At 54.8% G+C, this 15,172-nt stretch overlaps 1 protein-coding gene across 1 annotated transcript; it reads right to left on the minus strand.

Moving 5' to 3' along the window:
• Positions 1-1,807: 1,807 nt before the first annotated feature.
• FRMD7 (FERM domain containing 7) lies at positions 1,808-11,114 on the minus strand. Its single transcript, XM_034063812.1, has 12 exons — positions 10,953-11,114; positions 6,972-7,076; positions 6,597-6,639; positions 6,248-6,326; positions 5,459-5,556; positions 5,243-5,357; positions 4,939-5,086; positions 4,017-4,112; positions 3,657-3,820; positions 3,464-3,529; positions 3,293-3,368; positions 1,808-3,171 (listed from the first exon to the last, which is right to left on the minus strand). Exons 1-12 carry the CDS (start codon positions 11,112-11,114, stop codon positions 2,194-2,196), a joined length of 2,130 nt encoding a protein of 709 aa, XP_033919703.1. The 3' UTR covers positions 1,808-2,193.
• Positions 11,115-15,172: the final 4,058 nt, after the last annotated feature.

Here is a 15,172-nt window from a genome sequence, read left to right on the forward strand (position 1 = left end):
TGTTCCTTGACGTGAGCCACTGCTTACTGGGATTGTTCCTTTGTTTCAGTCACTCCCAAGAAAGCTCATTTGCACAATGAATTGAGCTTGAAGATGTTAATTTGTGTCACTTAGGAGCTGCTCTGTTGCTCTGCTGCTGCTGCCCCTGGTGTAGGATGCATGTGGCTCAATGCTGAGCCCAAGTGTGCTCGATTCCATGGAAAAATCCCCAAATCATCCCCAAACCCTTGTTTCTCAGCGCTGTTCTCCCAGCATGGTTGTGAATGCCAGAGCTGGGAGCTCTGGGCACTGTGGCTGTACATGGATCCATCTGTGTGGTACAGGTTGACCTGGCTCCCTTCCCTTGTGTCTCCTCATGCTTCCAGGAGCTGATGGTGCTGGTAGGTTTGTATGGGATTGACCTTCCCGGAGGGCTGTGTGCAGGCTGGGTTTGAAATGCTGCTTTTCCTTAACCTCTGAATCATACACACAGGCTGCCCTACATCCGTGCTGTACTGAGGGGTGGTCCTTGCTCTTACCGCGGTGCAAAGCTTTGGGAAAGGGAAGGAACAACTCCATCACCAGGAAAGGCATAACAGGGTATGTGCCAGAGCAACAGCTGGGGTCCCTGTGGTTCACAGCTTTGGCACAGAGGAGCCAGGGGCAAAAGCAAACCTCACTTTGTGCTCTTTTGTTGATCTAATGTGTTCCATAGGGCAACCAACCAAGGTGGTTGTTCGCAGCACTGAGGGATCTTTGCGTTGTCTCCTCAGTCACAGGGACAGTGAAGGCACAAAGGGAGCCAGCAGCAATGGCAGGAGAGGGAAGCTGATGCCAACCTTATGAAGTTTAACCATGCCAAGTGCAAGGTCCTACACCTGGGTCAGAGCAATCCCAGGTGCAGCTACAGGTTGGGCAAAAAGGAAATTCATGGTAGTCCTGCGGAGAAGGACTTGGGGGTGTTGGTCAATGAGAAAATGAACATGAGCCGGCTGCAGTGTGCATCTGCAGCCCAGAAAGCCAACTGTATCCTGGGCTGCATCAAGAGGAGCATGACCAGCAGGTCGAAGGAGGTGATCCTGCCCCTCTACTCTGCTCTTGTGAGACCTCACTTGGAGTATTGTGTGCAGTTCTGGTGCCCTCAACATAAAAAGGACATGGTACTGTTAGAACAAGTCCAGAGGAGGCCACAAGGATGATCAGGGGACTGGAGCACCTCCCGTATGAAGACAGGCTGAGAAAGTTGGGGCTGTTCAGCCTGGAGAAGAGAAGGCTGCGTGGAGACCTCATAGCAGCCTTCCAGTATCTGAAGGGGGCCTACAGGGATGCTGGGGAGGGACTCTTCATTAGGGACTGTAGTGATAGGACAAGGGGTAATGGGTTGAAACTTAAACAGCAGAGGTTTAGACTTGATATAAGGAAGAAATTCTTTAGTGTTAGGGTGGTGAGGTACTGGAATGGGTTGCCCAGGGAGGTAGTGAATGCTCCATCCCTGGCAGTGTTCAAGGCCAGGTTGGATGAAGCCTTGGGTGATATGGTTTAGTGTGAGGTGTCCCTGCCCATGGCAGGGGGGGGTGGAACTGGATGATCTTGAGGTCCTTTCCAACCCAAACCATTCTATGATTCTGTGAAACCAGCCCAGCAGCTCCATGGAGCAATGAGGGCAGTAAGGAGGTGCAGGGGAACATGGCCTCAGGGTGCCTGTGGGGCTGGGGTGCAGGTATCACAAGGTAGAAGAAGGAACCCAAAACTCTGTGAACACCTCATTTTTTATTGTCCAGCTCTTACCAAGGACAATGATGCACAGGATGTGTAGGACCCACAGCCCAGTTCTTTTACTGTTTTAACCTGTTTCTGACCTGCCCTGCGCATCCTGCTCCTGGCAACGTCCACTTGAGAGCAGCCCTGAGAAGGACTTGGGGTGTTGGGTGAGGAGAAGCTCCCCATGACCCAGCTTCAGTGAGCGCTTGAGCCCAGAACCCCTCCATGCGCTGGGCTGCACCCCCAGAGCGTGAGCAGCAGCTCAGGGAGGGGATCCTGCCCCTCTGCTGTGCTCCGAGGTGGAGGGGTTGGGTGCTTCTGAGCCCTCCCCTGCTGTCCATTAACACATCCTCTACCCCTGACCCCACTCCCAGGACAGCCCAGCACTGTCTCACTGCAGGAGCGTCCCCTCCTGCGGCCCCAGGTCAGTGCCAGCCCCATCCTGCCGCTGCCTTAAGTGAAATACCGGGACCTGCACGTCCTGTCCTCCGCAGCGCGCGTGGCCACGGGCACCTCCTCATCCTCCTCGTCCAGCTGCAGGCTGCCCGAGCTCAGCCTCACGCGGGCCATGGGTGCCCGCAGCACGCGGCCGTACAGGGAGCAGTGCTCGGAGGGCAGCAGGTCGGGGTCGGAGTCGCTGGACTCGGTGCTGCTGCCCAGGTACCGCTCCGTGGAGCGCCTCGGCCCCGGCCCCCGCGGCGCAGGCACGGCCCAAAAGGCTCCCCCTTTCCTGCTGCTCAGCGCAGGGCACGGCCCCAGCGGCCGGAACTCGGAGCCGAAGGGGAAGCGGATGGTTTTCATGTCCGACTGGCTCCAGGAGCGCTTGGGGGGCTGCTCCTGGAGGCCGTAATCGAAGGAGTGAGCCAGAGACCTGCTCTGCCCTGTTCTCCCCATGCACGCAGCCTCCCGGTGCAGCTCCCTGCCCCGGGGTCCGATGGGGCTTTGCCTGGGCGGCTTTGCTGCGTCCTCAGTGGGTGCCAGCGAATGCCATGGGGGCTGTGGGGCCACGTCCATGTAGAAGAGGACCTGCGGGGCCGGGGCGGCGATGGGCGGTGGACACGGCACATCCAGGTACACCAGCGGCCGGGAGCTCATCTCCCGCATGTTCCCCACTGAGGTGCTTTTGTTGTTCCCAGCCAGCTGCTGGTGGGGCCGAAAGGACGTCAGGGGGGTCCTGGCACCGAAGGGGTCGGGGGGCTCCCATGCCCGCTCCAGCTCCAGCTCTGCGTAGAGCAGGGGGAAGGCGGACGAGCTCTTGGAGTGGGGCAGGAAGGATGCGGACGCCTCGGGCTTGGAGCGCTCCAGCTCGGCGGCAAACGTCACCTCCACGGCGGAGCTGCGGCGCTGGGTGTCCAGCGTGGGCTCGGAGGCGTGCGCCCCATTGGCGTGGTAGGAACCACGGCTGCCATAGGCCAGGCGCAGCTCCTCCACCTGAGCAGGGGCACAGCAGTGGGGCAGAGCGGGGCTGGCAGCGAGGCACAGAGCTTCCAGGGGAGCTCTGCAGTGCCAAGACCCCCGGGGCATGGCTCTGCCCACCGCTGTGGGCACGTACCTGCTTGGAGACGTCGGTCAGGAGGTCCGGGGAGGAGCGGCACTGCCTCTCGTCGTAGCGGGATGCGTAGTGCTTCCTGCAAGACCCAGAGCATGGGGGGTGCGTGGCCACGAGGGTCCCGTCCCCCCCAAACACCACCCAAGCGCTGCCTCTCTCCATGCCCCACGGTACCTCTCGAAGGGCAGGCTCTTCTTTGCCTTCCTCCCGTGCTCCAGGAGCTGCCGCTGTGTCCTCCCGCTGCAGCATCGAGAGGTTTGAGCAGCACCATCAGCCCCAGACCCGGCTTCGCCCACTTCCAGCCAGCCAGGGCTGACACAAAGGGGAGGCTCAGGGTTATGCGCCGGTTGTTCACTTGGGGCTTTACCTGTAGCGGAAGCTGGAGCCCTTGCTGCACAGAAGGGCTTTGGGCTTTGACTTGGGCTCCTCGGACAGCCTGAAGAAGGCATGGTACTCCACACAGGTCTTCCAGAATGCCTTGCAGGCATCGCGGCTCGCCATCGTGAACTCCAGCGTGTCCTTGCACAGCGCCTGTGTCGACAGGGACAGCACAACCCACGTCAGGGCAAGGGGTTGGGCTCTGCTCTTTGTCCTCCTGACCCAGCAAGGATCCCCGTGGCTCCAGGCAGTGCAGTGTCACCCCATGGGGACAGGGGAGCAGCACCCACAAGCAGCAGGGATGGAGGTTATTCACAACTGGGGCTGCTGCTCCGAGCCTGGTACTCACTGCGATGTTGGCGTGGAGCTTGATCAGAAAGTGCTTCCTCTTGAAGCTCAGCTTGCGGATTTTGGACCAGTTGAAGGTGTTGATCTTCGTGTTGCCCTGCAAGGACACACACAGCAGGTACAGATGGGGCAAGCTGGGAATACACAGTATGATGGGCCAAGTCCTGAGCTTGCAGGACACTGCATGAGATTGATGCAGCTCAGTGCTGCTGGGGTCTGGATGCTGGGATCTGACCCTCCTCTCCATCAGTTAGTCCTAAATGTAGAACTTGAGGTTCACGGCTTAACAATGCCTCCTAAAGCTGTTTGTAAGACTCCAGGGTCCCAAAAAAAGCCTCATGGAGATCAAGGCAGAGTCCTACCTGTCCCAGCTTGAACACCACATGGGTTAATAGAGAACCAGCCCTCCAAGAGGGCTAAGACCCTCCTTTCCTTTGCTGGGAAGTGCAGCAGAGCTCAGTTCACTCCCATGCCTTTAGACCCAGCTTAAGCAGGCTGCAGGCATCTCTTACCCCTCTCATCACACATCAGTCCAGGCACAGCTGCACAGCGCTGGTGTCACAGCAGGACCACCTAAACCTGCATTACCTTGTGCTGAGGCACTGAGACCCTCAGCTGTCTGGGAGAGCCCAGAACTGAAGGGGCTCATGGATGTTCTGATTATGATCGATTCTGGCTCTGGCAGCACTAATCATGGCACTGAGCTCTGGGTGCTGCTGGGGATGGGGGCACTGAGCCCCACAACCATGCCCCAGAGCATCACCTCCACACACAAGGACCGGTGGGGTATGCTCTGCTTTGTAGGATTTGGGGGGGGGTCGGAGCATGCAGAGGGAAAAGGTTCCTCCCCCCCCCCCCCAACTGGAGGGGATGTCCTTGGGGAGAAGCTGGGTGCTGGAAGCCCATCTGAGCCCCAGGCTCACCCGCAGGACCAGCACCCCCATGTGTGTCACAGCCAGGTTGATCTGCAGCCCCTCGCCATCGCTGGCAGGGTGCGGACGGATCCCGTACATCTCCAGCTTCCTGGCCACGTCCAGCAGCTGAGCATCCGACTCTGCCGGTGTCTTCCCGCTGCCAGGAAGCAACAAGAAAAGGCAGCTGCTGAAAACGGGCTGAAAAGATGCCATTTTGGATGGGCACACGCGGGTATCACACTCGCACTGCTGCTAATGGGAGCTGTCCCAACTACAGGTGCCCATCGGATGCTGTGGTGGGAGCAGCTCTCACCTGTGTCTCCGGTGGTAGTGCATGATTTTGTGGTCCAGGTACTCCTGGTTGGGCAGGTACCTGTGGGATGCCAGATGCTCCTGGTCTGTCTCCTCGTGGAAGTCACCCAGCTCGGCTGCAGGGGAGAGTGTGGGTGAGGCTGTGAGGGGTCACTGCAGGGGACCCATGGCCACAGAGCCCAAACCCTGTCCCTGGGGAAGGGGCACCATCCCTTACACTGCAGCAGGTGGGACACGAGCAGTGCCGCGCTCTTGTCACTGCAGGGCAGCCGCCCCTGTGCCAGGTCCTTCTTGATCTGGAGGGTGAAGAGGTACCTGTGGAGGGGACAGGAGTGTGCCCTGGGCAGGAGCCAGGCTCAGCACTGGTGTGAGCACTGGAATGAGCAGTGAGGGTTCTGCTGCCAGCCCCTTGCCCTCGTCCATGCTTCAGCCCAAGGGGTGCAGGTCTGTGGGGCCACAGAGCCCCTGGAGAAGGCTGCAGCAGGGCACCACCACAACCAGAGTACCCTTGCCACAGAAGTGCCCATCCGTAGGTTTCAGAGTTAACATTCCTTCATGCTTAGGAGGGCGTTTGCATCACTCTGGGCTAACGTTCTGCAGAAACACTGTCTTAGTCTTATTCTTATTTCCTGTTTCTATAAACACAGGAGCTAACAATGTAATTTTAAATAGTAAAATTAAAGTTACTTCTTCCAGAACAGAGCTTGAGGCAGGAGCCAGGCTGAGCAAAGTCAGAGCTGGGGCCCAGCTGCTAAAGGCTTTGGCAGGAACCACATTGCAGCCCCTTCAGAGAGCTGGCCCCTCAAGTGGGTTTGGTTTGAAACCAGAGCACCCAGGAAAGGTTCTCTCTAGAGTTCTGTTCTGTGAAGCACAGAGCTCCTGATACCTGGGGTAAGGACTGCCCACAGACAGGTTCGGGTGGATGAAGATGGGTAATTAAACGCATGCATTGCAATTGCAGATGTACAGGGCTGGGTGGTGAGAAAGCGACAGAACAAGCGGGTACCTGGTGAGCTCTTCTCTCAGGTGGCCGGGGTCCACTGGGAAAAATTTCACCATAAATTTGAAAAGAACCTCCTTAGGATCTTAAAACACAACACCTTCATCAGTCGTGGTTGATGGGTCTGCACAACACCCACAGCCCTCCTCACACACTACATTACCCTGGACCCTGAGCAGCCTGCCCCAGCCTGCCCACATCCCCAGTGATACCAGTAGGCAGGGAGCTGGGCACTTGGATACTACCAAAGAGAAAATGCTGGAACCAGAGCCCCTGTCCCCCAGCAGTAACACTGCATCAATGGGTCTGCACTGACACACTGCACTTAGAATAAGAGTGTTCTTTAAATACTTACTTTTGACCTGCTTTGTTATGGGCTTCAGGGCTTCCAACCAGACCTGCAATAATAAGGCAACAAAGAATTGGGTGAATAAACAGCACAAGAGAAAGGGAATAACAGCAGCATCATGCTAAAGCGCAATACAAAACCATTGTCCAGCTCAGGGGCTGCAGTGCGCATCCTGCAGGAACAGCTATGGGTAAACCCCATGGACCAGGGCTATCACCAGGACTGTGTCACCCAGTGGCTCCCCTCATAAGTCCCATTTTCAAGGGTTTTTTGGCATCACTTCCCATTAAAGTCTCCCACTGGGTGTTTCAGGGAGGTGCTGGCACAGCCCCGCTGTGTGAGGATGCAGCAAGGAGCAGCATCACTGTGAGCTGCACTCACCTGGTTCCCAGCCTGGCTGCGAAACTCCAGCCCAAAGTACTCCTTCTCCGTGAGGTTGAGGTGGCTGCAGGTGAGGTTGAACAGCCCTTTCCCGCAGGACTTTTGCTGGCAAACAACCAGAATGGAAGCAGTGGGTTAGGCAATGGGGACAGCAGCGGCAGTGGGATTTCAGTTGGAAAGGGGGAGAAGTTCTAGCTCCTGCCTTCACCCTGAGGAGCTGCTGGGCTTTTCCTGACCATGCTGCAGCAAAACCCTACTTCATCAGTGCTGTTGACTTCAGTGTAACAGGAAGATTGTGAACTCTGTGTCCCTTTCTCACCATTTCTCTCCTTTATTAAAGTGAACCATAAAGGGAAGGACAGGAATGAACTCCTGCTCTGGGCTCACCTTTTGCAGCTCTCATTGTCTGGGCAGCCCCATCCCTGTGCAATCCCTGGGATGAGCCTGGCAAACGGAAGCACACCTCAAACCTGTGCAGCGAGCACCAGGACTGCTGCAGACAAGCTGCTATTATGGTTAATGGTAATGAACAGCAATAGCACCCTGCAGAGATGCTGGGCCCTGGGTCATCCCTGGCCTCTGACAACACTGACTAAGTGGCAGATAAGGGAGGCCAGGCTGGTTATTCCCAGTAAACAGAGCCACTTGGAGTGTGTTTTGCTTGACTTGTGCTGTGCTATGGGACGGAGCTGGGAACAACCCACACTGTGCAAAACACCCGAGGGAGCACTAGATGTGAACCTTGTAGTTTCCCACCCCAACCAACCCCCTGCTGCTCCTTGCTCAGACCACAGCTGAGCGTGGCTCAGTGCAAGCCGGAGCAGGGAGGCCAGGCTCAGCAGCTCCTCAATCACAGCATTCTGGGTGGTAAAGGCTGCAGCTCCCCATGGCAGCGATGGGAGGGACCCTGCTGCTGGTGGTGATGCACATAATCACCACCTTTCCTGGCTTCTCCTGGGATGAAATTGCTGGCTCCGTGCTGAAAGGCTGCTGGAAAGTGATAGCATAATAACAGCATCAGCTCCGCAGCCCTCCCGGTTCTCCTCCAAATGAAGGATCACCAGGGTAATTAAAACCATTATAAGTGGTTATTTCCAAGCTGGAATCTTTCAGCATGAAAGGCCCTGGCCTTTGTCAGGCAGCCAGGAAAGACAAGGGTTTCTTACCGGGTTATTACCCACCATGTGTCTGCTGGGAGAGACCCGCTCCCCTCCCAGCCTGGCCCCAGGGAACCCTGCTGATGGGGACACCAGCAAAAGCTGGTGCAGCACTGGTTTCGGAGCCTGTCCCTCTCAGAGAGCTGCTCACATATGTCCCATCCTGGCTTGGGGGTACCCACCGGGGGTGCTGGGTACAGCTGTGCTTGGGCTGCACCCAGGTCTGTGGTTCAGGGGGCACTGAGAGCTCCTGAGATTTGGTGTGGTCTTTCCCTACCTGGAGAGATACTTCCCATGCTGGGGGCTTCTGCACAGCTGCAGCTGGCAGGGAATGCCTTGCACCAAAAGCCCCCAGCCCTGACGCTCCCTGTGCCAGCTCTGCACATCTCCTGCCAACAAATCCCCACCTTTATTCCCCATAAAGGACACGAGACCACAGGAGTCTCTCTCCATCCACATCCCCAGCCATGAGGCTTCCTGGCCTTGTTTAGTTCATCTTTTTGTTCTTCTTTTCTTCTTTGCCTTTTCTTCCTTCTTTTCCTTCCCACTGACTCTTGCCCTGTAGCAAAATCCACTTGAAGAGATGCCCTGGCTTTGTCTGCCTGGGCTGCAAAGTCCTTTGTCCTTTCAGTGCTGCTCTGGGAGGGCTGCCCAGGCTCAGGACACTGTTTGTTTAAACCATTTCCAGAGAGAAAACTGATGTAGGTGTGATGGAGGGAGGGAGGAGCTTTGCAGCATCTCATCCCAGTGCAAGAAACCAGTTAAACCCATTAAAGGCCACCTGTGGCTGTGTGCCTGAGCACTGGGGCAGGGGATCCCTGTGCCCTCCCAGTGCAGGGTTCACTGCCATGGGACAAATATTATTGAGAAGCAGTGCCCAGAGAAGCTGTGGCTGCCCCATCCCGGCAGTGTTCAAGGCCAGGTTGGACACAGGGGCTTGGAGCAGCTGCTGCAGTGGAAGGTGTCCCTGCCTGTGGCAGGGGTTGGAGCTGGAGGAGCTTTAAGGTCCCTTCCAACCCAAACCAGGCTGGGATCTGTGGTTCTGTGGCTGCAGCATCACAGCAGGATCCCGTCATCGCTGTGTCTGTCAGACAGGGCTCTCACAACAGGGGACCTGTGGAGCTGTGTCTGGCTCCTGCCCTCCGCTGCCCTGGGGCTTTTGCTGTGTCCCATCCCGAGAGCCACCCTCACCCCCAGCCAAAGGAAACCCTGGAGCTCAGTGGCCACAGAGAGGTGCCGGGTCCCGGCTGCCAGTGAGGATGTGGATGGAAGCAGAAGCTTTCCCGGAGCAGCACCCAGAAAAGAGCTCATTCCCATGCAAATCCAGGCTGGAAATGAGACCTCCCGCACGTGCTGGCAGCTGTGATACCCATGTGAGGCAGGTAGAGAGGCACACGCTGGGTGCAAGGGGGAATCAGGCCGCTGTGGTGTCTCTCTTTTGTCCTTTTTCCTCCCATTACACTGAAGTACTGCACATTCAAAAGAGCTTTTCAAAGTCAGGATGGGTTTAGGAAGAGTTGCTTGAAATATCCGCTCAAACCTTAGCCCAAAGCGGTCCTTTTGTAATGGAGAAGTCACTAATTCAACCTCTCATTTACCGTGCACAGAGAGCATCAAATGCATGAAATGCCTAAAAGGGGTTTCCAGTACCGTTCCATGCTAAAAAAAGGAAATGACCAGGAGTTCCTCTAATGGAAGCTCTTTGCTGCAATAACGTGTTGTGCAGCACTGGAGTGCTGTGGTTTGGGCACATAAGAAAGCAGAGATGGAAAGAAAGGCAATATCATTGTACCAGCACCAGCTTTTAAAGGCTCTCTGACTGTGCCCTGATCTAATCAATGCGGGAAACCGACACAAAAAGACATTTAAAAATGACTGATCTAATTTTTAAACTGACTCCAGGTCTAGGATACATGAATTAAACTAAATCCAACCACTTCCACACTGCGCCAAGGGATGGAGTTGCTTTACAATCCTCCGGCTGTGCTGGGAAATGGAGAACAGGGAAGGCTGGGAAATGGAATAGCACTTGGAAAAAACAAGCTCATATTGAGCACTCTGGCCCCACAGGAGCTGCAGGTGAGTGCTAGAACAGGTCTACTTGCCTCAGCTGATTCACTTAGCTACGGTGAGGCTCAAATCCTAACCAACAGTAAATGCTCCATCAGACTTGGACAGAGATGTTTCTAACACACAGTCAAGATGCACCCAGTTTCAGTCACATGCATGCATACATGTGTCCTTCTCTCACAGCACAGATATTAATACTTCACATTTAAAACCTATTTCAGAGCTAGTATTTATTAAAAGTGCATTATCAATGACTGTGTTGGGGGACACTGTCATGCAGACAATAAGATACAGCGAGGTTTATCCCTCAGCTGCTCACAAACCCACACAGTTTTGTTTCTCAGCTGCCTGCCCAGGGAGAGCTGCATGCAGGTGTTTCTCCCGAGGGGTAATTTGCCTAAACATGCTATTTTTGTTCTGTTCTCGGCTTTTTCTTCCTTGCTGGATGCTCAGACTGGCAGCAGGACAAAGGAGAGAAGGACTCGACACTTGTCAAGAGCATCACTTTGTATTAGCTCATTTCCAAAAGATAAGTAAAAGCCATTCCTCCTCCTTTATAAATAATGTCCCATAACAGGGAAGAGCAGGAGTGTGCTGGTGTTGAAACCACTTAGCAATCAGCACCATCATCTCTTGGTTTGGATTCAGCTGAAACCCAGATGCTATCAGAGACCACACAACCCTTCAGAGCAGCAATGACCCCAACAATCAGCATACCCCCCCCCCCCCCAGTACGGATAAGATGCCCACTTACATCAACCACAAAGATCTTCTGGGAGTCATCCAGAAACTGGACTTTGAGGTGCAGCATCCTGGAGGCCGTGGCTGTGCGTGCAGCGGTGCCAGCGATGTGAGCAGTGCGCCGGGCAGGCAGCCCCGACTCCTCTTGCACACATAATGTCCCTCGCAGCTGCATGGGGAAGTCACGGCTGCGGAGCAGAGGCTGGAGCCAGGGGACTGACAGCTTCAGAACAGGAACCCTGACACCTCCCCTGGTTTCATGTCACCACGGCACCAACAGATGCTTTCTGGGTGTGTTAATGGGAAATGCTGTGCGAGAGGGGCACTAGCGGGGTTAGATAGACACTGAGCTTCTGCGGGGGTGAGGAGCAAAGTGAGCCCGTGCTTTGTACCACAGGGTCAGGGAGAAGAGGTGAGTGTTTCCTGTCAGAGCCAACGAGCAGCAGGCAGCTCCTCGGCCCTAGCCTCGGTCAGGTGCACTGCAAGCCCATCCTGCTGCTCGCTCCGTGAGGTGGGCAGGTAAGGATGCACAGAGCAGGCGGATGCACAGATGGACTTCACTGGGACATGTCTGCAGCTGAGCGTGGAACCTGCTGAGTCCTTCCTATGGAGGCAGAGCAGGAACTGCTGCTAACTCCCAGCTCACACCCTGCTTTGGCAGCACAGTGAAGTCCTATGAGCCCTTGATGAACCTGGTTCCAATTCCACACCTGAAAAGCTCATGTCCCCACACACACAGAGATGCCCACCCACCAAGATCCCTGGATAATGCCAGAAGGCAGCAGGCGACTGTTCTAGAGGGTTGTTATTGCTGCTGTTGCTGGAAGAAGTCACAACCACATATGATCCTGTGGGACCCAAAGAGACCTCAGCAAACAGATGTCCCATGAAGTGCTATGGAGACTGGGAGTCTTGCTCGCTTTCCATTTTCCACCAAGGCATCTGCTCAAGTCATGCCAGGCCGTTTGCTGTGGTCCCTCTTCCACTTCCCGAACATTCCTGGGGATGTTAGGACAGAGCTGGTCAGGACACAGAACTCATCATCACCTGGGGTAGAAAGGAAAAGCGTGGAGCTCTTCAGCTGCACAAAACCTCCTGAGTCTTCTGATAACCAGGACAAAAAAGGAGCCTTAAAGTCAAAGCCAATCTGCTTTATGGTGAGACTCAAAGCAGAGTGGCCAGAAGGGGCTGGCTGTACCCAGTGGGCAGGAATAGATTCCCAGTGCTACCCTTGGCCACGAGGTCTGGGCTCTGTGTTGGCAGGACAAGGACAGTGTCATGTACAAAGGTCTGGGGATGCTGAGGGCAGTTCTAAATGCTCCTGGTGTCAAATGCTGATGGCACTAGGAAGAGCAGTTCCCGCATCACAGGCATGGCAGGGTCCAGGTCTGGATTCATCAAGGCCTCTGACCACCCTACAGAGCCATTCTACAGCCAGGGTGCAGCCAGCAGCAGCAAACAAGGTAAATGGAGACTTTCATAGGAATAGAATAATAGTATGGTTTGGGTTGAAAGGGACCTTAAAGCTCAGTGGGGACAAGGGGAATGACTTTAAGCTGCCAGAACAGGGGAGACTGAGATGAGCTCTTAGGCAGAAGCTCTTCCCTGTGAGGGTGCTGAGGCGCTGGCACAGGGTGCCCAGAGAAGCTGTGGCTGCCCCATCCCTGGCAGTGTCTGTGGGTCCATGGTGCCGCTCCTGCTCTCTGCATCCAAGCGCCCTCTCGTGGTGGTTGAGCCCAACGACAAAGAGAGGCCACCATTGGGTTTGCCGGGGTGAGCAGCGCCGCACAGCTCCACCGCAGCCTGTGTGCACCCGGGTATATTCACTGTGCTCCCTTTTCCCGATCTGAGATGCTCTGCAACAGCACCGATGCTGAGATGCTCTCCAGGCACCGAGGAGGGCAGTTTGCTGCAAGCCAATGCGGTAACAACACAAGCTATACAAGAAAATAAAGAAGAGCCTGGCTCTGGTGTTCTCCAGAGCAGAGTAGCTCGTTTTTAACACTCCAGTTGCACTCTGTTGGCACTGCTCTATAAAAAGCACTCTGCGATGTTTAATTCAAACAGATCACTTTGAAGACACGAGAAGGCCATTTCTGCAGGAACAGAAAGCCTCATGGATGCATCCAGCCAGAGGAGCGCTGATGCCTCCAAAGCCATCTCTTAGCATTCAGTCATTTCTAGCTAGGGAGCTGCACCTCACTACGTCTGTGTAGCAGCATAAAGCACAGGACTGGCACTGCTGTCCTTAAGTTGTTCCAGGCATGACCCATTCCTGGTCCATTCATACATCCCCACATCGACAGCCAGAAGAGTTGGGAGCTCTCCTGGAACACAGCAGTCCCGCAACAGGGTCTCCAGTGCCCAAGCTCTGTCCTTAGGAAGGCCGTCAAGAAGTCAAACCAGTCACCCCCTCCCTAAGGCTCTCCATGAGCCATGTGCAGCTCTTCCCTAGGTTTTCCCCAAGGGAAGACCCATAGACCGCACTTACCACACTGCAGAACCCTGGATGAGAGTCAGGAAGTGTCTGCTCCGCTGCTCGTGCAGCTCTGGCTGTTACAAGACTGGAAGCAGAAGCAGCTCCTCAGCAGGGAATTAAAGGTCCTGATGGTGAAAACCTTTGCTAAGCTTCCTCAGGGGGTATTCTATGGCCAAAGGCTTCTTCCGAGGAAGCTGCCAAGGTGAATCTGCAAGGCTGAATCCTACTGGAAAGGATGGAATTCTAAGGAATTATATTGCTGGTTTTCATGGCAGATGCGATTTCCCTCTCAGCTCAAGACAATTGGCTCTGGTCGAGAAAGCCTTGGTTACATCCATGCAAAGAAACATCCTCTGGGTACCTCCAGGACCATGGATCAAACCCATCTCACTGTATGGATCTTGCTCCCCAGTTTGTGAACCTGTTTTCCTCCCATGCAGCCTCTCTTCCCCCACTCCCTTCTTTCCCTTTCACTCTTTCTCAACAGACAAGGCAGGGCCCATAGGCACTGCACACACTCCTTCCTCCAGCACTGGTTGTCCCACGTTGCCTTTGGGAATTCACCACTTCCACATGGCTGCAGCTCGCTCCAGCCGCACTCTGGGAGCAGCCTCCTCCCTTTTCCAACATCAGCTTTCCTAAAGTGCAGTGTATTTCTTCCTGTCTTCCCATAGCAGCCACGCTGCTGCTGATTACACAGTCATTATTAATGTGCTTACAGGAGAAAGGATGAATCCCAAGCTGATGACTAATTGGCCTATCGGCCACTTCCCAAATCAGACAAGTGGCCCTTAAGGAATGTCACAAACTCCAAACCTATTTTCTCTTTGGCTGACCAGATAATTTACATCTAACGGCAAGGCTGCTCTTCCAAGGACACTGCGGATCTGGTGAGCCTAGAGGCAGGGAAAAAAGGAAAAGAGGAGCCAGAAACTGCCCAGGAAGTTGATGGTCTGTTTGGTTCACAGTGCAGTCAATTGGAGAACCATAGAACCATGGAATGGTTTGGGATGGAAAGGACCTTAAGATCATCCTAAGATCATCCAGTTTCTACCCCCTTGCCATGGGCAGGGACTCCTCACATCAGGCTATGTCACCCAACTCAATTATACCCTTTAGTACACAGCACAAGAAGCCTAAGTCTGAGCCAGCTACACCGCAGTGCCACAGAGGGGTGGCAGACACAGATGCTGTCATAAATCTCAGCACATTCTCAACTTTGCTGTTTCTTTACTTATTTCTTTACTTATCTCTTTGCATGCCAGCAGCTCAAAGTGATTCTGCAGCACTGCTGTGTGTGGAACCTGGAAGGTGAGTCCAAGCATTCCCCAGCTTTAGCACGGCTTTCCCCACTGTGCCCCCAGGAGGGATGAGCTACAGCTACCCCTTGGTCTTCTGAGGCAAGGACCAGTAACCCCACTCCAGCCTAAGCACTGGGAACAGGGTTTTGGGGAAGTCAGGCACTGTTGGGAAGCTGTCGCTGCACTCGCGGGTGGAACACCAAGGAGCAGGGACACACCACAACCAAGCAAGCAGCAAAGCCTCTTGGATGTGAACAGTGAGCAGGTTCCTGCCATGTGAGGAACTTCCTCATCAGTCATTGCAGTCACTGCTGCCATCAGTGGTACTCAAGACGTTTTGGAAGGACTTGAAGAGAACCCCAGCTTTGAAAGAGAGCTCCAGAGGCAAGTGAGTTGATTCCGTACCAAATGCACAGTTTCCATGGGGAACAACAAACTTTATCCCCTATAATC

The sequence above is a fragment of the Melopsittacus undulatus genome, chromosome 6 (assembly GCF_012275295.1).
Source record: "Melopsittacus undulatus isolate bMelUnd1 chromosome 6, bMelUnd1.mat.Z, whole genome shotgun sequence".
In the NCBI taxonomy this organism is placed as follows: domain Eukaryota; kingdom Metazoa; phylum Chordata; class Aves; order Psittaciformes; family Psittaculidae; genus Melopsittacus; species Melopsittacus undulatus.